A 26,026-nucleotide genomic window follows, 5' to 3' on the forward strand; every position below is an offset into this window, starting at 1 on the left:
TTCCCCTCTTCCTCAGCAGCTCAGTAACTCCTTATTCCTCCTCAAGGATGAAATGAGGCCCTGGGGAGCCAGCAAGGTGTGCAGCTCCTGAGCTCATCATTCCAGGGATTGACCCTCCCTGGCACCCCAGAGCTGGCAGGGAGCTCACAGACCCTGCCAGAGCCTCCCCCTGTGAGAATCTCTCATGAAAAAATCCCTTTCTGCAATTAAAGCCTTGATATCTTCTTTATATTTCTGGGGCAGTTTGTCAATAAATTACTCTCATTAAGGAAATTGCGTTGGAAGCTTTAAATCTCCAGCTTTTTGGCAGTGAATCTCTCCTGTGACTTTACAGTTGTAGAAGTTCTGGTTCTTTTCAGCTCCAGTCATTTCCAGGCTGCTGGGACATATTCTTTTCATTCACAGTTGTGGGTAAGAATAAAGATATTCTGTTCCCACGGAGGGCACAAACTCTCTCTTATCTGTCTGTTTTGAAGATGGGAATGACAATATCTGGAGTCTGTCAGATATTTTTAGGCAGTCCCAATAGAGCTTTGTTAATTGGAAGAGCTATTTTTCCTGGAATAGATATGTTCAAAATGTCCAATAATTGATGAAGGTCTCAGATGGATGTGGGAGAGATTAATTTACCCTCCTCCTAAGTTGTTCTTGGAAATCTTCATTTTTTTTCAGCCAGTGAGCAGCAGTTTGCTGGGAAGATGTTGGTGACTGGAGAGCTTGGACAAGGGGGACATTTGGGAAGGAGAGGACAGCCCTGGATTTGTTGTTTTCAGCACTCCCTGCCCTGAACATGCAGAATCTGGAGGAACCCCTGTCAGCCCCATCAACGCCATTTCTCACAAGGGTTTTCCCTAAAAAAGCGGGCAGAGAATTCTGTCCTGCATCTGGAAGTCAGAGGGAAGCAAAAAAACCAGCCTGGGGAGGCAGAAATGCTGATGTGGGCTTGGTCCAGCTGCAGGGCTCTGAATCAGGGCACATCCCAGGGTAACCACACCTGCTCCATCCCAGGATATCCACACCTGCTCCATCCCAGGATATCTGCACCTGCTCCAGGGACACATCCCAGGATTTCCACACCTGCCCCAGAGACACTGAACCAGGATACTCTGGGATGTGCCCTGGTTTGGTGCCCTGCAGCTGGACCAAGCACACATCAACATTTCTGCCTCCCCAGACTGAGTTTTTGTGCTTTCCCTCTCACTGCTCCAGGGGCACATCCAGATCCCTCATTTTCCTGCCCCAGGGGCACATTCTGATCCTTCCTTTCCCTCTGGGCTCAGTAAAAGCCCTGCACAGGCTGCTCCGATCCCTGACTCTCATTTGGAGCCCCCACATGGGCTCACAATGACCAAATTTTGCTCCATTTGCACATTGCCCCCCACCCTGCTCTGGTGGGGAGGGATCCTGGCTGCCAGAGCTCTCAGGAGGGGGCTCAGCCTCTCTCAAGGCTCCTCTGGCTGGAATGAAGGAGTTTTTCCATCCATCCTTCCTATCTTGTGTCCTCTGCAGCAATCAGTTCAAACCACTTAAAGCCTCAGCTCACTTGGCTGTGCATTCTCCCAGCCTCCATCTCCTCATTTTGGAGGCAAAGACTTTCAGGTCTGAGCAGCCAGAATCATGTCCAGTCCCTCATTCCCTGCCACAGAGGCAGGATGTGAGCAAAATGGGTAAATTCTGATTTATCCCTCCCTGCACAAACGACCCTGGGCACTGATTCCAGCCCCTGCCAAACCCAGGGACTGCTCAGAGCTCCTCATCCACCTCCTGCCATCCCCACATCCCCCTGGATGGGCAGAATGGGCAGCAAATAAAACCAACCAAGCCTTTTTCTCTCTGAGGAAGCCTGTTAGAGCTGCTGTGTCAGAAATCCAGCCTTGATTGTATCACAAGCAGCGAAATTGAGAAAAATGACAGCCCTGGTTAAAGCTGCCATATTTGGTTATGTGTGATAAGAGGCGCAGGCTCTGTGGTGGCTGGGTTGGAGGCGTGGGGAGGAGAAAGGGCTGAGAAATCACTTGCCACTGGAGCTACATGGAAATGAAAACAAAATGTCATCACATTTGAAGGAGCCCGGGGTGTGCAGAGAGCTCCTCAGCGAGGAAGAGGCTCATTTGTGGTTATTTATTAGGCTCCATCTCATCCCAGCAGTGATTAGCACACGTCAGCTGCAATTTTTGACATTGCAGAGGTGGATTTTGGGGTGGGGAGGAGAAGGCTGAGGGGCTGCTCTGCAAACCACATCCTTAAAGGAAAACCAGAAGTGTTTTCTACATTTTCCCCTCCCTTTCCCCATTTTCCCCTCCCTTTCCCCATTTCTCTTTCCCTTTCCCCATTTCTCCCTCCCTTTCCCCATTTCTCCCTCCCTTTCCCCATTTTTCCCTCCCTTTCCTTCTTTTCTCCATTTTACCTCCCTTTCTTCATTTTCCCTTTCCCCATTTCTCCTTCCCTTTCCCCATTTTCCCCTCTCTTTCCCAATTTTCCCCTCCCTTTCCCCATTTTTCCATCCTTTTCCCCATTTCCCCCTCCCTTTCCCCATTTCTCCCTCCCTTTCCCCATTTTTGCATCCCTTTCCTTGTTTTTCCCTCCCTTTCCCCATTTTTCCCTTCTTTTCTCAGGTGGGAGAAGGCAGCAAGAGAGCAAAGCTGGGACCAGGAATGGCCCCAACACCAGCAAGGAGCACCCACAGATATCCCAGCCAGTTTTACCACTAAATCCAACTGGAAGGTGACTCCAAGCCGAGTTTCTGCAATTCCAGCCACACTTCTGCACCTCTCCAGCCAAACCTGCCCTCAGCACACCTCACCCAGTGGCCTTAAAGCCGCTTAAAATCACTCTAAAACCATCCTGCAGCCCCCACCATGCCAAAAACCCCCATTATGTGCCCTGGGAGGAGTGATGAGAGAAGCCAAAGGGCTGGGGGATGAATAGGAAGGGAATTCACCAATCCTGACACGCAGCAGAGAAAGAGAAAAGCAGGAAATAAAGGTCGAGCGCATTTGCGTTTAAATAAGAAACCCAAATGTTTTTTATGAGTCGTTCATTATCCTCCCCTAAGCAGGCAAATAATGGAGGGACATAAATGGCACTGAAATCAGGCTCTTACCATGTGGACCCTGTAGAGAATGCTGATGCCCAGAGTCATGAAGGGCTTGGAGAAATCGATCACCTTCTCGCGCTCCGCCGTGATCGTCAGCCCCGCCACGGCCAGGTCGGCTTTCTGGGCAGGAGGGACACAGGGAGAGGGTCAGAATGCTGGGAAAGAGCAAAGCTGGGGCCACACAGCACCCCCAGGCCCGCAGGGGGGTGTCCCACCTTCCAGGGACAGCAGGAGCTCCCCACACCTGCCTGGCTGGGTTCCACACAGCCCCAAGCAAACTCACCCCAAAGTTTAGCCCGCCCTGTGGTCTGGAGCAGTCGCCCCATTTTGCCTTCCCTTTCTCCAGTTTCCTTCCCTTTCTCCATTTTTCCCTCCCTTTCCCCGTTTTTTCTCTCCTTTTCCCCAATTTCCCCTTCCTTCCCCCATTTTTCCCTCTCTTTCCCCACTTACCTTTCCTTTCTCCATTTTTCCTTCCGTTCTCATCCTTCTCTCTGTTTTTCCTTCCCTTTCCCCACTTCACCTTTCCTTTCCCCATTTTCCTTCCCTTTTTCCATTTTTCCTTTCCCTTCCCCATTTTTTTCTCTCTTTCCTCATTTTCCCTTCCCTTTTCCCATTTTCTCTCCTTTTCGCAATTTCTCCTTCCTTTTCCCCATTTTCCCTCCCTTTTCCCATTTTTCCCCTCCCTTTCCCCATTGCTCCTTCTCTTTCCCCATTTTCCCCTCCCTTTCTTCATTTCTCCTTCTCTTACTACATTTTTCTCCTCCCTTTCCCAATTTTTCTCTCCTTTTCTCCATTTCTCCTTCCTTTTCCCCATTTTCCCCTCTACTTCCCCATTTTGCCTTTCCTTTCCCCATTTTCCCCTCCCTTCCTCCATTTCTCCTTCATTTCCTCCATTTCTCCCTCCCTTTCCCCATTTTTTGCCTCCCTTTCAAGCTGGAGCAGCTCCTTCCCCCAAGTGCTCACAGCCCAATTGCCATTTTTATTCATTCAACGCATTAAAACCTGGAGTCATAAACCAATAAATATGATATTAATCCATAGAAAACCAATAAATATGATATTAATCCATAGAAAATACAACCTCCCCCTCTCTCTGCTGAACACAGCTGTCCCTTCTGGTACAAGCAGGAGGGGGACAAAGCAGCGTCCTCACCCCTGAGCCATGGAGTTCACAAACCTGCCAAACCCAGACCTCCAGAACTGCAGATCAGTCTCCAAATTAAAAAGAAATAAAATAAAATTCAGAGGACTGGCATGAAAGTTTGCAGATTGACCTGCAAAGCAAATGAGATTAGGGGGGAGAAAAAAAAAGAAAAATAACTTCTTCTCATGTTAATACCCTTGTAATATAGATAAGGGATTTGAATTTTAAATATTATTTTTATTACTTTAGCTCTTTTAATGTCCGTAATTGCTTTCCGTAAAAACGAAACCTCCACTCCCTTATCCATTTGTTTCTCTGCTTTGCAGGAAGATGATTATGCATGTGGAAAAAAGAGATGATGGGGGAGAAAGAAAAAGCTCTTTGCACTTTTTGTCCCTAAATTTCAAAAGGTCTGTGCAGATGCCAAGGCACCATGGGCCTGATGGAGGTGCTGGGAAAAGCTGCAAAAGGGAAGAGCAGAAGAGGGAAAAGAAGGAAAAAGGAAAGGAAAAAGGAAAGGAAAAAGGAAAAAGGAAAAAGGAAAGGAAAAAGGAAAGGAAAGAGGAAAGGAAAGGAAAGGAAAGGAAAGGAAAGGAAAGGAAAGGAAAGGAAAGGAAAGGAAAGGAAAGGAAAGGAAAGGAAAGGAAAGGAAAGGAAAGGAAAGGAAAGGAAAGGAAAGGAAAGGAAAGGAAAGGAAAGGAAAGGGGAAAGGAAAGGAAAAAGGAAAGGAAAAAGGAAAGGAAAAAGGAAAGGAAAAAGGAAAGGAAAAAGGAAAGGAAAAAGGAAAGGAAAAAGGAAAGGAAAAAGAAAGGAACCAGGAAAGGAAACCAGGGAGGGAAAGAAAGGGAAGCAGGAGAGGGAAAAAAGAAAGGAACAAGGAGAGGGAAAAGAAAGGGAAGCTGACTCACAAGCCCAAGAAGGGGTCACAGAGAAGGTGACACCTCCCAGGCCCTGCAAGGCTGCCTGGACATGCTCAGTGGACATTTTGGAATTGTTTCCAAGCAGCTCTTACAGATTCCTGAGAGGTTCAGGCTGCACTGAATTAGGAGCTGAGCAGAATTTCTGCACAGGCAGACATTTACCCACAGGCTGTTTAAAAGGCACCAATAATCCCAACGTGGTGTGTGAGCAGTTGAGCCCTGTGTAAACACCAGCAGATCACTGAAACGGGATCAGTTCATCTCTGGAACGTGGCATGTGGAGGATTTTATCCATGAGGAAAGCCTAAAGCCTCCTAAACCCCTCTTGTCTCCACTTAAAAGGTTTGTAGGTGCCATTGTCCTATTTCCTAAACCAATTTAAAGGTTTCTAAGTGTCATTGTCACATTTCCTAAACCACTCAAAAGGTTTGTAGGGGTCATTGTCCCATTTCCTAAACCCCTCTTCTCTACTTAAAGGGTTGTAGCTGCCATTGTCCATTTCCTAAACCACCTAAAGGGTTTGTAGGTGCCATTATCCCATTTCCTAAACCACCTAAAGGGTTTGTAGGTGCCATTATCCCATTTCCTAAACCACCTAAAGGGTTTGTAGGTGCCATTATCCCATTTCCTAAACCTCTCCTGTCTCCAATTAAAAGGCTTGTAGGGGCCATTGTCCCATTTCCTAAACCCCTCTTCTCTACTTAAAGGGTTGTAGGTGCCATTATCCTATTTCCCAAACCCCTCCTGTCTCTACTTAAAGGGTTGTAGGTGCCATTGTCCTCCCAGCAAAGCCCCTGCTGAAGGCACAGCTCGGTCTGACATAGAATTCTCCTCCCAGTTCTCCAAATTAAACCAAATCCCACCAGCAAAGCCACAGACTGAAGCAGAAGGTAAAACTGCCAAGGTAAAAGGGGTTCATGCCAAAGCTTGCAGGAAATTTTCATTCCTGTCCAGGGGTAAATTTAAAGGTGCTGTTGAAGGAGCTGCAGCATCCCCAGGTTTGGGGTCCTGAGCATTCTCTGGGGAGAAACAACACCTTGGTGTAGCTGAATCATCATCAGCAACCTGAACTGCTCTTCCCTACACAAAATCAGTGCAAATCCATCCCCTCCCTCTGTCCTCAGAGCAGAGACACAGCACAGCCTTCCCCAGCACTCAGACTCCCCTCTCTCATCTCCAGGGGCTTCTGCCATTCCATCAGAGTTGTTTCCCTCTGCTCATTCCCTGCTCACTTTTCAGAGGGGCAGAACTTTCTGCAGCAGAGCTCCAGCTCCTCATCATTCCCCCTCTCTCTTCTCTCTGCAGGCTCAGTCATGCAAGTTAAGAGCTGATCTCTGATAGCAGCAAACTTTGATCTGGGAATGGCATGCAAAGAATTCTCTGCCTGAATTTCATCCATTTCATGCTCTCAGCTCTGCTTCCTGACAAAACTTCTTGTGATTCACCGAGCTCGGTGGAGCTACAGAGGAGCTCTGCAAACCTGAGTTCCCTCCGGCCTCCCCACCTGAGCACAGCAGGTGTTGGGGTTTTATGGGAAATGGATTTTGCTTTGTGCCCCTGCTCTCTGTCCAGGTCTGGGCTCTGGGGAGATGTCAGGAGCCAGAACATCCCTCTGTCTGTCCTGAGCAGCCCAGACCCCGCCAGGGGGCTCAGAGACCCTGGCACAGAGCCCAAAATGCCCCTGTGCGTTTGGTTATGACCCATGGAGCAAATTACCAACCTTAGATGAAGACCAGCAAGCCACAATACTTTAAATAGAATAATAGTGAAGTTATCAGGGGGTGGAAAAGTAGATTTTGGGGTTTTTGGTATGGCAAGATGGAGGAACTGGGCTTGTCCAGCCTTTCTCCTTCTTCTCCTTCTTGGCCTCCATCTTCTGCTGTGATGGTGGCACTTTTGGATTGGTTTAGAGTAGAAGCTCACTGTCTAACACAGGTGATAGGTATTGGAAAGTAATTGTAAATATTGTACAGGTAGTTTTTAGTATAAAGACATAACACTGCCCTGGGGCAGGCAGAGTGCCTGGACTGTCTTGCTGAGCTGACCTTGGCAAGGCAGGAGAAAATTTTTTAAAGATAAGATACAATAAACAACCTTGAGACTGAGAAATTAAGAGCCCTGACTCCTTCTTCAAGCGCTGGGCTGGGAAAAGAGACTTTGGAACTTTTCTCGGGGTCACTGTGAGCAGCGAGAGATCCCGACAAGGAGAGGAAAAAACAGGAGGGAAAGGATGGATGGGGGGGAAGAGAGGCTGGTTTTCATCCTGCCAGCACACTTGCAGCTATAAATGTTGGCATGAAATAGGCTTAGAAAAAGACCCAGAGCTTTTTGGGAGTGGAGACAAAAAGCAACAGCACTTCTCTCAGCAACACACGCCCAAGCAAGGCCAGAGCCTCGCTGGGTGAGAGCAAACCCAGGTGGGCTGGCGTGCCAGACACAAGCTGCCCCAGCACCGCCCTACCTGGCATCCCCGTGGGCTCTGCCTGCATCAGGGCTCTGCAGAGGACACCAAACACGGGGGCTGAGCCAGGCTCCTGAGGAGGAACAACAATGAAGCATCCTCCAGGAGCAAATTGCAGGGACTGCCAGTCCAGCCGCCCCCTCGCCGCGGCTCTGCCAGGGCTCAGCTCGGAGCTGGCGGGGATGAACGGGCCCTGACGTCAGCCCCAGCCCCAAGAGAGCCCAGAGAAGCCTCCCACGGCATGGGATGGCAGGAAGCAGCTGGGGAAAGAGCCCAGATGAGGCCCCACAGAGACCCCAACCCTGTGCCAGGCTGTGGGGACACTGCAGAGAGTGAGGCTCGGGGACAGGGATGTGTCAAACCCCAGGACAGCTCTGTGAGCTCAGGGCTGGTGTAGCCATGACATTTTCTGAAAAATCCTTTCCTTAGGATTTTTTCCTCCTGAGAAGCTGAGAGGCCTCAGGAACAAAATGCAAACAATGGTTATCTGCTGCTGTGGAATGCAACAGGTGCATCTGGGATTGGTCTCATGGGGTTGTTTCTAATTAATGGCCAATCACAGTCCAGCTGTCCAGACTGTCTCAGTCAGTCACAAGCCTCTGTTATCATTCCTTTTCTATTCTTAGCCAGCCTTCTGATGAAATAATTTCTTCTATTCTTTTAGTATAGTTTTAATATAATATATGTCATAAAATAATAAATCAGCCTTCTCAAACATGGAGTCAACATTCTCGTCTCTTCCCTCATCCTGGGACTGAAGGGAAAGCAGTGCCTGGCCACCAGGAAGGAAAACCAGCACCCCAAAGCTTTAAGGGATTTCCCTGTTCTTGGTATTGCTGCTCCTGAGGCTGGACAAGATGGACAACTTCATGTCCCTCACTTTAAAAAGGGCTTTGATCCCCTCTGATCCTGGCCAGATTCGAGCCAGGCATGGTGGGACAAGGCTGAGGCTGTGAAAATGCATCCCTTGGTTTGTGCCAGCCGGGGAATTCATTTCAGCTCGAGGATGTGCTGGGGAGGGAGAGAAGGGGAAAAGCAGACAGCACCAGGGACTCTGAGCCAGAGCTGCACTGCAGCAGCCAGGAGCAGGATGTAATTCTTCCAGCCCAAATGCCCTTTAAGTCTCTGATGCCAGAGAGGAGGAGATGAGAAGATTTGTTGTTCCCCCTTGTTTGTCTGTGCCAGAGCCAGCAAGGCTGACAGGCAGAGTGGCTTTAGTGCCCTGCTCACTCCAGGAATGAGCTGGGTGCTCAATCTCCCTGCCCTGCCTGCTCAGAGGGACAAATTAGCCCAGGCTTTTCTGCATTTGTGACATCTCTCACTGCAGGATGGGCTTGGGGAACGCCTCATCTGGAACTGGAGTGACAGGACAAGAGGGCTTTGAACTGAAAGAGATTTTGGGAAGGAATTCTTGATGAGGGGCTGGGATGGAATTACCAGAGGAGCTGAGGCTGTGACATCCCTGGGGATGTCCGAGGCTGGATAAGGCTTGGAGCAACCTGGGGTAGTAGAAGGAGTAAAGGGGGTTGAAACTAAACCACCATTCTGTGATTCTGAGTCCTTCCAGGTGATTTCTTCCAGGCCAAACCTCCATGAGGTGATCACAAACTGTGCAGGATTCCCAAGCCATCCCTGTCCCCTCTTCCTCACCCCTCAACCTGTTTTGTGAGCTGATCACTGTCACAGATTTCTTTTATGGAAAATCCTTTCCTTAGGATTTTCCCTCCTGAGAAGCTGGGAGGCCTCAGGAACAAAATGCAAACAATGGTTATCTGCTGCTGTGGAATGCAACAGGTGCATCTGGGATTGGTCTCGTGTGGTTGTTTCTAATTAATGGCCAATCACAGTCAGCTGGCTTGGACAGAGAGCCCGAGCCACAAACCTTTGTTATCATTCTTTCTTTTTCTATTCTTAGCCTGCCTTCTGATAAAACCCTTTCTTCTATTCTTTTAGTATAGTTTTAATGTACTACATATAATAAAATAATAAATCAAGCCTTCTGAAACATGGAGTCTCATCCTTAGACCCCTGTGAACACGGTCACAGATCACAAATTGTGCAGCACTCCCAAGCCATCCCATCCCCTCTTCCTCACCTCCCAACCTGTTTTATTGACCTGCTCACAAGATTTGTACTGCTGAATTTGAGTCAACAACAGATTCATGTTTGTCCAGCATCCTGCTCAATCATACCAGGGTGCACAATTAGCTGTGATGGAATTCCCAGGGCTTAAGAACAAATCAATAACTGGTTAATTCAGAAGCAATAAAATGAAACATTTTCCCCTCAATAGCCCAGAGTTGCTCTGAGGAGATTCCATGCCACAGAGGGATTACAGGGGAGGCTGGATAATTCTGTGACCTTTTGGCCCTGCACATTAAGTGAGTGTGAGTCAAACTTTATTTTCTGATGGCTGATCAGGATCAAGGCGAAATTATTTTCCTACACTGACACTGTGCTGGACACAGGCAGAGCTTTCATTTTTGGGAAGGACTGGGGACTTTTGTGAGAAGTTTGTGCCCCAGCTGATCCCCTTTGTGTCCTAAAGGGGCAGAATAAAATTAGAAATATATATATATATATATATATAAAATTAAATAGAATATAAATATATAAATATACAAATATTTATATAATATTCTATATAATATATAATAATTAAATATAAAACCATATAATAAAATATAAACATATAAATATATAATTTATATAAATCCACTGAAAGAGGAATATGTGCACCCAACACAGGATCTGCTGGATGCCATGGGACAGGGGTGAACAAGGATGAACTTCCTTGGGGACTGACTGTCAAGGATGGACAGAAGCCCCTTGGGCAGTGAAATGCCCTCAAAAATCAACATCCCAGACAGCCCTGAATAAATTGATCAAAAACTTTCTGAAACCATCATAAAAACTCTCAGGGATATAGGGATAACAAGAGACAAAGCTGTTTCTCTTCCCCAATTTGTGATCCAGCCTCACAGGCTCTGACAGCTCTGCCCTGCAGAAGAAGTAAAAATCTTTCTTAAATAAACCCTGCTTGAGCTGCAGAAGAAACAAACGGTTTCTGTGTGAAGATAAAGCTAAAATGCTCATCACTGGAGAAAAACAACCTTCCAGAAGGTCCCATTTAATGAAGAGGCACTGACAAGGTTAGGAGGCCAAAAGTTTGCTGGCTGTTCCTTTCTTTTGAGGTCTCAGCTCCTTCCTTTTCCCCAAAGGAATGTTGCAGGAGTGTAATTGTGTGTGCACACACACACAGAGACACAAAAATGGATAAAAACGGTGCCAATAGCCTGGAGCATTTGCAAACAGCCTCACAGAAGCTCTTGGAGAGGAGCAGATGGAGGTGGGATCTCAGCTGGCACCGAGAGTGACTGCTCAGGGATGGGTGACCCCAGAGACAGGGGGAGCTCAGGGGAGTCTCCAGGCTGTTCAGTGCCCTGTCTGTGACCCTCACAAAACACAAAATCCCTCCCTCTTGCAGACAAAGAGCTGTCCCAGCTGACCTCAAACGCTCAGCTGAAACTCCTGAAGTGGGATGAGCATCGCCCTGCATCGTGTGGGGAAGAAGCAGGAGGTGCCAGTGGGCATTTCTAGGGATCCTGGACCCTAAAGACCACAGAACCATGGAAAAGACCTCCAAAACCCTCAAACTTCCATCCCCAGCTTCAATCCTTCCATCCTCAACTTCAATCCCCAGCTCCCAACCAAATTCCACTGTGCCAAATAAACCACAGAGTGAAGTGATGCTCATTTTCCAGGGAGGAAAGATCTGGAAAATGAGCATCACTTGGAAGATCTGGAAAATCACGGTCCAGCTGTGTCGAGGCGCTAAGTAGTCACAGGTTTTTATTATTCATACTTTGCCAGCCTTCTGATGTCTCCTTTCTCTTTCTTTTAGTATAGTTTTAGTGTAGAATTTTTAATTTAATATATATCATAAAATAATAAATCAGATGGAGTCAAGATTCTCATCTCTTCCCTCATCCTGGGGACCCTCAAACACCACCACAATTATTGCTTTCATTTTTCCCTGAGGCTTCTCAGCTTCCCAGGATAAAAAAAAACCAGGGATGTGGAAATCCAGGGATCTTTCTTTTCGTATAGTTTTTGTGTAGCATTTTTAATATCATATTTATCATAAAATAACAAATCAGCCTTCTGAAACATGGAGTCAAGATTCTCATCTCTTCCCTCATCCTGGTGACCCTCAAACACCACCACAATTATCGTGTTCATTTTTCCCTGAGGCTTCTCAGCTTCCCAGGAGAAAAAACAGGGATGTGGAAATCCAGGGATCCATTGTGTGAATGCCACACAAACCCTTTGCTCCAACCTTCCCAAAACGGACTAAAACCCAACCCATCCTCATCACTACAAAACACGGTGACTTTGTAGCACCAAAGCCCATCAGAGCAGAGTTTTAAAGAACAATTAATCCACTCACCCTGGCTATGCACTCCCCAACCATCCCTGTCCCGATTCCATTGGCCTTGGGGACGCCGTAGACGCCGTTGCCCACCAGGTGGATTTTGTGGTTGAAGCACAGGAAAAACCCAACCCATCCTCATCACCACGAAACACAAAGGCTTTACAGCACCAAAGCCCATGAGAGCAGAGTTTAACAGAGCAGCAAATCCACTCACCCTGGCTATGAGCTCCCCAACCATCTCTGTCCAGGTTCCGTTGGTCTCGGGGACGCCACAGACGCCGTCGCCCACCAGGTGGATTTTGTAGTTGAAGCGCAGGAAAAACCCAACCCATCCTCATCACAACAAAGCACGGCGGCTTTGCAGCGCCAAAGCCCATCAGAGCAGAGTTTTAATTAACAATTAATCCACTCACCCTGGCTATGAGCTCCCCAACCATCCCCGTCCAGGTGCCGTTGGCCTCGGGGACGCCGTAGACGCCGTCGCCCACCAGGTGGATTTTGTAGTTGAAGCGCAGGATCTCGGCCAGCTCCTTCAGCATGTCCACGCAGAAACCCTCGTAGCGGTCGTTGCCTTCCAGCTCCTGGTGGTTCCACTTCAGCATTAAGTAAGGGTTTTCCTGCAGTGAAACTGGGCAGCTGTCATTCCCATCTTAGCCGAGGCGTCCCGCCAGCACCGAGCAGGGAGGGCAGAGCTCACGGGGTGGGGTTGGGAGAAACCTTAGAAAATGGCTGGTTCTAACCCCAAAGATGGGAAAACGTCTAGTTCTAACCCCAAACATTAGAAACCATCTGGTTCTAACCCCAAATATTAGAAAACATTTAGCTCTAACCCCAAATATTAGAAAATGTCTGGTTATAACCTCAAACATTAGAAAACATCCAGTTCTAACTCCAAACTTTTAGAAAATGTTTAGTTCTAACCTCAAAGCTTAGAAAACATCCAGTTCTGACTCCAAAGCTTAGAAAATGTCTGGTTCTAACCCTAAATATTAGAAAACATCCAGTTCTAGCCCCAAACCTTAGAAAATGTTTAGTTCTAACCCCAAACCTCAGAAAACTTTTAGTTCTAACCCCAAACCTTAGAAAACATCCAGTTCTAACCCCCAAAAGCACATCCCAGCACAATGGATCCCTCTCAAACTGGATGAGGAAAGACTGGGAGCTCATGTCTCCACACTGGTGCTCCCTGGCCCCTGCTGTGTAGAGGTGCAGATTTATCCTGGTTTAGGACACTAAGCAGGGCTGAGGGATGATGATTTTGGGGCTGTTTCCAGCTGGGAAGGGCAAGAGCAGCCCAGTGAGTCATGGCAGGACATCCAGACTTCAATCTGTCCTGGCACAGAGCCACTTCTCCAGCCTGTCCTCTTTCCAACAAACTTTGTGAGGAGACAGGCAGGAGTTTGGATGTCTTTAAAAAAGGAGCAAGAAAAATCACTGGACAGGCAGCACCTGGAAGGGAAGGTGTTGAACGTAGAGAGTGGTGCCTGTACATGCCAAGTTTTCATAAAAATCCTGCCCATCTTGGCCAATTTTTATAATTTTTATAAAATATGGGTAATATTTTTATATTTTATGGGTAGAAGGGACCACTGTCCCTTCCAACTCAGCAGCTGCACACCAAACAAGATCCCCATTCTGGGTGCAAACTGGCAGCCTGTTCCCACCCCAGCCCCCTCTGAACCCATCAAATATGAACCCTCTGAACCCACCCAATGCCATTTCCATATGGAGCATCGACCTGAGCTGAATTCAGGCAGGAATTGTGCCCCAGGCTGTACCTGGAGACTTTCAGTGTGAAATCAGCCCAGTGCAGGGCTGAGGGGCAGGGATAGGATTCAGCTGAGCCCACCCCTGAGTGTCACAGACATCTTTTATGGAAAATCCTTTCCTTGGGATTTTTCCTCCTGAGAAGCTGAGAAGCCTCAGGAACAAAATGCAAACAATGGTTATCTGCTGCTGTGGAGTGCAACAGGTGCATCTGGGATTGGTCTCATGTGGTTGTTTCTGATTAATGGCCAATCACAGCCCAGCTGGCTTGGACAGAGTCCAAGCCACAAACCTTTGTTATCATTCTTTCTTTTTCTATTCTTAGCCAGCCTTCTGATGAAATCCTTTCTTCTATTCTTTTAGTATAGTTTTAATATAATATATATAATAAAATAATAAATCAAGCCTTCTGAAACATGGAGTCAGATCCTCGTCTCTTCCCTCACCCTCAGACCCCTGTGGACACCACCACACCTGAGGGCTGGGCCCGTGGGGGGACTGCAGGTGCCCCCCTCCCTTACCAGGATGGTGGTGACAATCAGGGTGGTGTTGAAGAGGCTGTCGGAAATGTTGGAGGAGAAGATCCTGTTGTCCATGCTGAGCCCTTCGGAGACGTGCCAGTGGCCAATCTGCAGAGACAAACAGCACAATAAGGGGATTTATAGGGCGAGGCACTGCCCATATGGCTCTGCTGAGTGACAACAGCCCTGCAGCTGGCCTGGTTAGGGATGCTCCATTAGCTTCACAACCCCAGAATGGGTCAGCAGAGAGATTAACCCTCTGTGCACACAGGGCCACCACCCTGGCCCTGTGCTGCTTTCCCTCGTGTCGTCCCTGCAGAGCTGGGCAGCCTTGTGTGTTGTCCCCAAATGCCACCAAATGGGTCCATCTTAGCCAGAAATCCCCAATTTGTGAGCTTGTCCCTCCAAAGCTGGGAGCTCTCCTGGGTGGGACAAAGCCACTTTCTCAGTGGTGCTGCTCCACAACTCCTCTACCATGATTAAGCACTTCCAAATCCTTTCATTCAGGCTCATCACACCCAAATTTACCCACCCAAGCACTGGTGTGGCTGCAGCAAACCCAAATTCCCAGCGTGGATGGCAGAACCAGGGCCCCAGGCTCGGGAGGACATCGTGACTCAGCTGTGACACAGCTGCCTTCAGACAGGGGAGGGGAGGAATATTCCACAAAACCTAATTTTAACTTCAAGAGCCTAATCTCCTTCCCTCAGAGCTCTGGGCAGGGACATCAGCACCTCCAGCAGCTCGTTCAGAACGTGCAAATTAAACTCCTGCTTGCTCATTGTCCTTAAAGGAGGTTCTGCTTTTCCTCCTCTGCTTTTCCTCATGGATACAGGGGGGGCTGAGGAGGGCAGCTCCCTCTGAACCCCTGTCGCAGACATCTTTTATGGAAAATCCTTTTCTTAGGATTTTTTCCTCCTGAGAAGCTGGGAGGCCTCAGGAACAAAATGCAAACAATGGTTATCTGCTGCTGTGGAATGCAACAGGTGCATCTGGGATTGGTCTCATGGGGTTGTTTCTAATTAATGGCCAATCACAGTCAGCTGGCTCGGACTGAGAGCCGAGCCACAAACCTTTGTTATCATTCTTTGCCATTCTATTCTTAGCCAGCCTTCTGATGAAATCCTTTCTTCTATTCTTTTAGTATAGTTTTAATATAATATATATCATAAAATATTAAATCAAGCCTTACCCCAGCAATCCCTCCCTGTGCCTGAGAGCATTGTCCAAACCTTCCTGGAGCTCTGGCAGCTCTGTCTGTGACCATTCCTAGTGCAGGAACAACAGCCCCAAAGTGGGAGATTTCCCACCCATTTCCCCTGGAGCACAGCTTCCAGTGTCCTGCACAGGCTCTGAGTCCAGGCAGGATGAATCTCTGCTCAATTCCCCAGCTCAGCTCTGATTGCTGCTCTGATTGCCCAGCTCCTGGCCCTGTACAGACACCTTGGAGCTGTGACCATTCCTAGTGCAGGAATGGGAAAAACAGCCCCAAACTGAGAAATTTCCCACCCATTTCCCTTGGAGCACAGCTTCCAGTGTCCTGCACAGGCTGTGAGTCCAGGCAGGATGAATCCCTGCTCAATTCCCCAGCTCTGCTCTGATTTCTGAGCAGCAGCCCCTCTGCAGCCAGCCATCCCTCACAAACATTGCCTCATCCTTCTTCCCTCCCGGATTTCTCAGCCACAGATTAGTGACAGATTAACTTTAATTTTAACAGCCCTCGCTGTTCTCCAATTTGTCCCTCCCCTGCTGGCATGTGCTGAGACTAATTGCCTCTTCTCCTGACAGAGCTGTGGCTTTGACCTTGCTTTTAAAGGCACCAAGGCCACAAATCCCACATTTTGGGGCATTTTCTCCCACTCCTGGCTGTCCCCAGCTCACCCCTGTGCCCCTCAGGGGCTCACAAAGCTCCTCCTGCTGCTGTTCCTGCAGTGCCAGAGGGTGCCAGGGCCCCTCTCGTCCCTCTCCTGCAAGATGGATGTCAAGGTGATTTTAATCATCTCTGTCTACATATAAAGAGCCTCTGGAAAATAGAAAACATATCCATCTGCTAAGTTTTTTAGAAAACAATTCAATGCTCCACACAGACAAGGGTGAGACCATCATGTTGTTAAGGCTCTGGACAAGGACTTCAGGGGTTTTAGGACTCAGGGTTTTAAAGAAGAGGTTGTGATTGGCGATTTATAAATACTGCAGGTGGAGGAGGTCTGTAGCAAAGAGGTAGAACAGCTTTTTGAAGCTGAAACGATGGCGTTGGCACAAAAATAAATACATACAAAGCAGCCAGAAATAAACAGGCTGACAGAGCAGGGGAGGGGTTCCTAATGATCACAGGAGCTGGAGGGATCCCTGTCCTAGCAGAGCAATGAGGGCAGCACAACCAGGTGTAGATCAACACCTTTGAGAGAGGGATTTTGTGAGAGGGATCAGGTGGAGAATGTCCCCTCCATGTCCTCAGGGATGTGAGACCCCCAGGGCATCACCTCTGCACCTCCCAGCACCCCAAGGAGCTCCAGCACTGCCCCAAACACCCACAGGCACCTCGAGGCAAACACAAACTGTGAAACTCAGAGTGTGAAACAGCCCAGAAAGCCTCAGCCTGGAAGGAGCAGGGAGGTGCCACTGCTCCATCCCCACAGGCAGCTGAGTGCCCCAGTTTAGCTGCTCCAAAGGTGTTATTTGGGTTGGTGGCACAGGAAGATTTCTCATTCCTGTAGAAAAGCCCCCATGGAGCATCCCTGGCTCTCTCCTTCCACCCTTTGAGCAGAGGCTTTGAGGCTCCTCGTGGTGTGAGGTGATGAAACACCTCTCAAAGCAGTGATTTTAATGAAATCTGCTTATTTTTCTGTAGGCACAAAGCAAGACTTCTCCACGAGCTTCAGAGGTATTTACCATCCCCACTCCCAGCTTCAAATCAAGGCAGAGCCAGCCCTGAATCCAGATCTTGGAGCAGCAGACAGCACCAGGGACCTGGTGGGCTCTGATTACGAGTGGTGTTCTAGAGCTTGCAGCCACCAAATCCTCCCTCAGTGTCCCCAGGAGCAGGGGGAGTGCAACCAAGGTGCCCCAAGGAGAGGGAATCTGGGCGTGAGTGAGGAGGGGAAAAAGGGAATAAAACAAACAAATGAAGGAATTCCCTCCGAGGACACTGCCATGGGGTTGGATTCCTGAGTGACACTGCTGATGCCAGGCAAAAGCTCCTGCACTGAAATTAGCACTGAAAGCATCAACTATCAAACCAAAGAACCATGAGATATACACACCTTACCCCACCAGCATCCACCAGATGTCCCCTCTGGACCCCATGGTTGACACCAGGCACTGCCCAGGCAGGGCTGCAGTGGCACACACTGGGTTTGTCAGGTCCTGGGGGCAGAACCCATCCAGAACCTGCCCCTGGGTGCAGAAACCATCCAGAAACCATCCAGAACCTGTTCCTGGGTGCAGAAACCATCCAGAACCTGTCCCTGGGTGCAGAAACCATCCAGAACCTGTCCCTGAGGACACAAACCATCCAGAACCTGTTCCTGGGTGCAGAAACCATCCAGAACCTGTTTCTGGGGACAGAAACCATCCAGAACTTGTCCCTGGGGACAGAAACCATCCAGAACCTGTCCCTGGGTGCAGAAACCATCCAGAACCTGTTTCTGGGGACAGAAACCATCCAGAACCTGTCCCTGGGGAGAGAAACCATCCAGAACCTGTTCCTGGGGGCAGAAATCATCCAGAACCTGTCCCTGGGGACAGAAACCATCCAGAACCTGTCCCTGGGGACAGAAATAATCCAGAACCTGTTCCTGGGGGCAGAAACCATCCAGAACCTGTCCCTGGGGAGAGAAACCATCCAGAACCTGTTCCTGGGGGCAGAAACCATCCAGAACCTGCCCCTGGGGGCAGAAATCATCCAGAACCTGTCCCTGGGTACAGAAACCATCCAGAACCTGTCCCTGGGGGCAGAAACCATCCAGAACCTGTCCCTGGGTGCAGAAACCATCCAGAACCTGTCCCTGGGTGCAGAAACCATCCAGAACCTGTCCCTGGGGACAGAAACCATCCAGAACCTGTCCCTGGGCTATCCCAGAACCTGTCCCTGGGCTGTTCTTGGGGGCAGCAGCTGAAGAGGAACCGGCCCCACCGAGGCTGATGAGCTGCTGCCAAATTAAAAAGGTTTGATGTGGCAGGGACTGAGAAGAGTCCCAGAGCTATTGGTGGGGAACTCATCTGTATCTCATCAACATCCCAATTAACAGCCCCAGCCCTTGCACTGCTCTGTCTCAGGGCACCAGCAGGGCCTGTGGTTAAATGGAGACTGAGCAGCCTCACTTAGGATGGGGTCAGGGTCTGCAGATTCCCCTTTCCCACCCCTAAATCACAGCCACTCCTCACTCCCTTCCCTCCACGAAGTTCCCAAACCTCAGCTCGTGATTTACAGCAAATCACTCTGCTGCAGCTCTGCAGGGTTTTTTAGAGGGGCAAAGAAAGGGGGGAAAAATATATATATTAAAAAAATAAAAAGATGACATTTACCAAAGGCAGCCCTTGTCAGATCTATAGATCACCAGCACATTAATGAGCCTGTGCTTTATCGAGCATCCTGTGAGCAGACAGAGCAGCTCTCATATGGCTGTGGAAAAAATTCCTCTGGTTAAGCTAAATCAGGAAAAGAAGCGTTTGGTGCGTTACATAAACGAATTAAAAATTGGATGTCAAAAAGCCCTGCCTCTCCTTGCCCAAAAGCAGCAGCGAGTTGGAGAATCTAAGAGTCTCTTAATTTGCTTCCTGGCTGGATCAGCCTCAAAATTTGGTGTATTCTCCATCAAAGCTGATGAGCTGGAAGTCCCTGTGGCTTCACTGGGTGGAAGGAGAGAGAGGAGGAAAAGGAAAGAGGGAAAGGGAGGAAGAGAGGAATGGGCAGAGCTAAAATGAGCTTGGTTAAAACTAAGCAGGGAACAGAAGTGTTTCAAACAAATCAGTTAATACAACCCTGGGGAGCAAGATTGTCTCCAGGATGTGAATGCCTGTTCTTTACCCTGTTCCTTTAATTAAAATATTTCTAATGATTTATTTAGTCTTTTTCATTAAAAGAAGCCAGGCTGGCAACAAGAAAATAACCATTTATGGCACAGCAGAGCTGCCTTTGGGTTCTCTTTGCAGGAACGTGGAGGGGAGGCAGGTTGGGAGGCTCTTCACAGTTAAACACATCTCAACAAACTCCTTTCGGCTGGGAAGGACCCTGACATCCCTCTGGGCACTGCTGTGGATCAGAAAAGCTCCCTGAGAAAGGGAGAAAAGGCAGAAAAGCTGAGAAAGAAGCATTTTTATGAAAATCAGCTCTTTCCTGGTGGGTTTGTGACAGGGCAGGGTTCGCAGCCTCCCCCAAGGAGGAGGGGACCCCAGAAAATACCACAGGGGTCCAGAGGCCCTTTTTGTCCCCAGAGCATCTCCCTGAGTCTAGGACACCTCTATTCTTTAGTATATTTTTAGTTTAGCAGTCTAGAATAATATAATATAATATAATATAATATAATATAATATAATATAATATAATATAATATAATATAATATAATATATATTATTACAGGGTCTGCCCTGTCCTTCCAGCACTTTGTCCCTGTGGCTGGAAGTGCTTCATCCCTGCAGCCTGATGGGGAATTTGGAAGTCTTGATCCCAGAGCAGCTTTCCTGGCCATGTCACACACACAAAGCTCCTTTTTCACCGAGCTGTTACAACAGGTCAGCAAAGGTTTTCTCCTGTCACAGCAGGTTTGTGGGGAGGAGATGAGATTTCATTCTCAGGGCAGATCAGGCTGCAGTCACAGCTCCCCACGGAGCTCTGGGAGAAGCTCTGCTCCAAAAGGACCTGTGAGTTTAACGTGCCACACTCCAACACATCCAAACCAAAGCTGTTACAGGGAGCTCTGCAGCCTTTCCTCCCTGAATCCAGCTGAATTTGTGCTCTTGTTAATGCAGATGGGCTTGGATCTGTCACTTCTGTTCAGAGGGTGATGGCTTTGGGAGAGGATTAAAAGGGCATTGATGGTGTGAGAGATCTCTGTGGGGAAAATGCCGTTGTGATCCCCCCTGCTCGCTCAGAGAAAGGCAGCATCAAAGCCAAGCTGTCACTTGACAGGTAAGAACTGGCAGGTAACATCCTTGCCAAGGCTGAAATTCACTGCTGCCAGCCCAGGAGAGGGATCCTGGTGCCAAAATGCTCTGCTGGTGAGGGTAGGGTACAATAGCTTTTGTTCTCTGCCAGCATCTAGAAGGGGCAATCTCTGAGAAAAGGGCAGCAGTGGAGCTGTCAGCAGGGAAACAAGACAGATGAAACCCCTTTTTATTTCTTTTTTTTTTTTTTTTTTCCTGAATAATGTTTGGATTTACCAGCAAATTCCTTGGATTTGTGTCGTGCAATCTCATCAGTCTGATACCCTCAACTTCAGCTCAAACCAGAAAATATGGCTCGAGCAGAAAGTGTGAGATGAGGAAATACCACTCAAATTAATGATTCTAATGAAATCTGCTCGGTGTTCCGTGGGCAGAGGAAAGCTGTGAAGAACCTACGAGCACCGAGACAAAAAGTAAATGAGTCTGAGCTGAGCAAACCTGTTAGAGAGGAGCCAGAAACCAGGAGTGAAACGAGCTTGAACTTCCCCTCATGGGGGAGAGATGATGGGGAGCTCCTCACATGGGTCTGCCCCATTTGCTTTCCCTCACAGAAACAGTTTGAAAATATTCACAAAAATATTCATTTTTTTCCCTATTTCACAGAAAATCCTCCAATTTTCCCCCCATCCAAATAATTTTTAAGCCACAAGCTTAAGAACTAAAGGAGTGTGGGTATGAGCTTGCACCTGGCCCAGATTCCCTGCCCTGAATTAACACCTGGACAGGGCAGAGATTGGCTCTGCCATCACCCCTTCCATTCCCTGATGGATCCACACAAATCCAAACCATCCTGAGGCACATTCCTGATAAAATCAAACACGCTGAGTTTGCCAGAGCTCAGCTGACACCCCAAGCACCCCATGGTGCAATCAAGGGGGGGTCTGTCACCATCATATTTTCTGAAAAATCCCTTCACCATGATTTCTTCTCCTGGGAAGTTGTGAAGCCTCAGAAAAAATGAAAGCAATAATTATCTCATTTGCTTCTCCTGTGTCTTGCTGCTTTGGAATGTGGTTTGGACATGAAAACAATAATTATCCGATTGCTTCTCCTGTGTTTTGCTGCTTTGGAATGTGGTTTGGACATTGTTTACCAACTGGTCATTATTCGATTAATTTCATGTGAATTGTTTGGACTTAATGACCAATCACTGTCCAGCTGTGTTGGACTCTGGAGAGAGAGTCACAAGATTCATTATTATCTTTTAGCCTTCTGTCTGTATCCTTTCTGTATTCTTTAGTATTGTTTTAGTATAATATAATATAGAATAATATAGCATAATATAGTATAGTATAATACAGTATAATGTAGTATAATGTAATATAATGTAATATAGTATAATGTAATGTAATATAATGTAATATAATATAGTATAGTACAATATATAATAGATATGATACGATACAATACAATACAATATAATATAACATAAACATCAGCCTTCTAAGAACATGGAGTCAGATTCATTCCTTCCTGCCATGGGGGACCCCAGAAAATCCCACAGGGGTCCAGAGCCCCTTTTGGTCCCCCCTGAGGACACCCAGGACACCTCCCAGCCCTCCCCAGCTGCTCTCACCTGCCTGAAGCCACCCCGGGTGTGCTGCAGGATTTTCAGGGCGTAGTTGGAGCGTTGGCCTTTGCTGTTGAATTCGATGTGGCCGGTGAGACCTTCCAATTCTACCTGTCCAAGAGAGACTCAGTTACAGCGCCCAGCGAGGCTGCCCCACCCCACTGCAGGCATCTTTATAAAATTTCCTTGTCTCATTTACACCCAGACTCAGAAACCTCCTCCTGCTGCATGGTCACCTCAGCTCTGAGGAGCCACAAACTCCAACTACTTCAGAAGGCTGGGATTTCACAGTGTCCTCGTGCCAGATTTAGGCTTGTTTTGTTCCAGAAATGACAATTTTGGGTTCAAAGGAGCCCAAACCCATAGGGGAACTTATGTCATGCACTCTTGAGCTCTGAGCAATTGTACTGCATGATCTCGTATCAGCTCAAGTCAGAGCTCAAATCACTTAGAAACATTCATACTTTAAAACAAAACCAAACAATTGAATTCCAGCTTTTCTGCAGCAAAGCCTGAAAAAGGGAGAGTTTCATGTCCTTCCAAGGCCGGTCACTGTCGTGGACATTTTTTATGGAAAATCCTTTCCTTAGGATTTTTTCTCCTGAGAAGCTGAGAAGCCTCAAGAACAAAATGTAAACAATGGTTATCTGCTGCTGTGGAATGCAACAGGTGCATCTGGGATTGGTCTCATGTGGTTGTTTCTAATTAATGGCAAATCACAGTCCAGCTGACTGGGACAGACAGTCCGAGCAACAAGACTTTGTTATTAATTTTTTCTTTTGCTATTCTTAGCCAGCCTTCTGATGAAATCCTTTCTTCTATTCTTTTAGTACAGTTTTAATGTAATATATATAATAAAATAATAAATCAAGCCTTCTGAAACATGGAGTCAGATCCTCGTCTCTTTCCTCATCCTGGCACCCCTGTGAACACGGTCACAGGTGACGACCCAAACGCTCAGATCTCACTTTCCAGCGCCTCCAAAGAGCCCTGTGGCAGCCAGGAGCAGCCCTCAGCCCCCTCTCACCATTCTCAGGTAGTTCATGAGGCTGGTGCCGTGCTGCCAGATCTGTGCAGAGCCGCAGGACAGGGGCTTGACGCCGATCTCCTGGCTGCGGTTCAGCTCCTGCACCGCCGTCACCACCGCGTACACGGCGTCGAACAGCAGCGCCGAGGACAGCTGCGGGGGAAACACAGGGAAAAATCAGATTGGAGCACAAAAATCCCCCATCCTGCTGCTCCTCGGAGCTGGAGAGTGTTCTGTGCACAGCCTGGGGTTGTCACTCTGGTTCTATTAAGTTTTTCCAAGCCTTCTGTTGTTTAAATTCTTGTAACGAACTTTCTCGCTCACGTTATGTAAATAACTCACTGTAAATAACATATCTTTTATGTAACAACTTTTGTAAATATATACATCATACATATATTATATCTTTTTGTAATAACTTTATGTAAATTACTTATATTGTTTATGGAGGGAGGAGAAATTTGATGGACTGTTGGTTTGTCCAGTGTCATTGCAGAGGTGGCACTGTCACCCTCCAATCCACTGTCACTTTTGGAAAGTCTATAAATGTTGGAGTCAGAAATTAAAAATTCTCTTTTTACCTTGAGAGAGCTGCATGTCCATGTAGTGCTATTTTTGTACTATATTATCGTACTATAAATTATTGTGTTTATTTATTTTTTTGTGCTTTTTGTCCCCTGAAAACACTTCCAAGCTTTTGAAGTTGAAGGTTTTGTTATGCTCTGATCTTTAAATAAGCAATCACTGGGTGAGGGAATGAATATAGTGTGTTTATTTATTTCATGTCCTATAGTGACTTGGGGTCACCTGGGGTGCCCTTTGTGTGGGTTCATTTCATCCATCACTGTCATCTCTCTATCTCTGCTTGTCCTTGTTGCTTCCAAGCCCTTCCTGTCTTAATTTCTACAGCTTTCCTTTCCTTATCAAGGGAGGTTTCTTAGTGTTTTGGTGGCTCTGATCAGTCTGCTGGCCAGAGGGAATGCTCCTGAGAGAAGCAGGAATTGTCATGGGGAATTTCTCCTGAGATCTGATGGCTGCTCCCACAGAAGGGAACTCAACTGTGCTTCTTTAGCCATCATGGGCAGCCTTCTCTGACCACTTCTATGACAGGCAGACCCACGAGAAATTGCCAGACCTGCTTGTCCAGCAGCCAAATCCTGCCTTTCAGACCCCACAGAGATCATGCATGCCTCTCCACAACCTGGAGCAGCACTGCTGAGAGAATGTCCAGAGTGTCAGAGCTCATCCCCTCTCCTGCTCACCTTGGCTTTGGCTGCTTTGTCCAGATTTCTTTGCCCACCAACCTCACAACCCCCATTTCCCACTCATGCACAGCAGTTTCCATGGCTTTGGGCTCGTTAACAATCAGCTATTTTCCTCCCTCGTGCTCACTGTTGCGGCTGAGATTTCACTTTTAATTACTGTCACCTCCTGACTGCTGGAATTAAGCCGTTGCAGCTCATTACTATCAAGGCTGCATTTTCCCCATGGATGCTTCCAAGAGCATCCTCTTCCCATCCCAGCTCCTGGCACAGGGCTCAGTCTCCAGCCTGGCTGTGACTTCCAGCCCTGCATCCTCTGCTCCTCCCAGAGCCTGACCAGGTTTATTCACTGCTGCAGGGTCAATCTCACCCAGTTCAGTGATCCCAACAATCCTTGGCCTTCCACTCTGTTGCTAATTTTGACTTAACCCTGCTTGGTCTTGCTTAGACCTCACTGACCACACTCGTGTGGGATTAGGCATTTAAAAAGTACCACAAAACCCTCAAAACTTACAAGTCATCCTAAATTAAAAGGCAGGATTCTATCAAAACCTGCTGCCAGTGGTCCTGCAGGGACAATCTCACCCAGTTCAGTGATCCCAACAATCCTTGGCCTTCCACTCTGTTGCTAATTTTGATTTAACCCTGCTTGGTCTTGCTTAGACCTCACTGATCACACTGGTGTGGGGCTAGACACCTAAAAAGCAGCACAAAACCCTCAAAACCTACAAAAATTAAAAGGCAGGATTCCATCAAAACCCCAAACACCAGCTCTGACAACACCAGTGAACTTTCACTCCTCCAACTTGCTGAGGCTGACCCAAACATTCTCCTCCTGAAAAACCTTTTCCAGAGGTTCTTAAAGAAGCTGATAAATTCTTCTCTCCTTCTTTTATCCCTTTAACACAAATTCTTTTCCTAACAAAGCTTCTCCAGCCTGCCCTGTCCTCAGCCCCTGCTCCATGAAGCTCTTTCAATGCACTTCATTTTAATTATGAATTTAATCCTGTTCAGGTTGCAGGATCTCACACCCAATTTGCAATTCCTCTCCTGAATCAGGAACCATATTAACATCAGCTGGACAAATGAAACTGTTATGAGACCAAACACATCCTCACAACCCCAAAATTTCCCCCATTTCCTACCAAATCTGAATACTGGCCCAGCATTTTTAATTTCCTCCTGCTGGGTTTCCATTTCCATTTTCCCTGAGCAGTTAATCCCTTATTAGATGGTGAGAAACAGACTTGTAGATCTCAGTGAAGCATTTGACATTATTGATTGGAATGTTTTACTTCTGAATTCTGGAGAATTCATCAGGATTTCTGCCATCACCCTTGATGATTTCAAGCAATTTAAGTACTGGGGAGGGTGTGGAGAGACACAGGATCATGTTCTTGTGGCATGGAATAGGAATCCCTTCACTGCACCCTGATTTTGCACAGAAAAGAGGTAAACCACTAAATTTTGAGGTCATAACCTTCAGCACAGGAGTGAAAAGAGATTTTTGGAGTGTCCTGCAGGCAGATCCAGCCAGAGGGATCTGTCCCTGCCCTCCTGTGCATTGCTCAACTTTCCCCAAAATAACCTCTCACTGCTTTTATATTCTCACTTTAAACCACAGCTTTGTCCCTGTGTCACGAAAAGCCAATTTTC

General features: G+C 47.5%; 1 protein-coding gene across 2 annotated transcripts in view; it reads right to left on the reverse strand.

The window, feature by feature from the left end:
• The window catches only part of GRIK4 (glutamate ionotropic receptor kainate type subunit 4), a 135,379-nt gene that overhangs the window by 16,034 nt on the left and 93,319 nt on the right, over positions 1-26,026 (reverse strand). For both annotated transcript variants that reach the window (XM_058819187.1, XM_058819186.1), the window contains exons 8-12: positions 23,109-23,261; positions 22,088-22,192; positions 14,346-14,453; positions 12,471-12,674; positions 3,104-3,217 (exon numbers count right to left, since the gene is read on the reverse strand). In XM_058819187.1, coding sequence (XP_058675170.1) covers positions 3,104-3,217; positions 12,471-12,674; positions 14,346-14,453; positions 22,088-22,192; positions 23,109-23,261 — 684 coding nt within the window. The remainder of the gene's footprint in view (positions 1-3,103; positions 3,218-12,470; positions 12,675-14,345; positions 14,454-22,087; positions 22,193-23,108; positions 23,262-26,026) is intronic.

This window comes from Ammospiza caudacuta, chromosome 23 (genome assembly GCF_027887145.1).
Source record: "Ammospiza caudacuta isolate bAmmCau1 chromosome 23, bAmmCau1.pri, whole genome shotgun sequence".
NCBI classification, from domain to species: Eukaryota; Metazoa; Chordata; class Aves; order Passeriformes; family Passerellidae; genus Ammospiza; species Ammospiza caudacuta.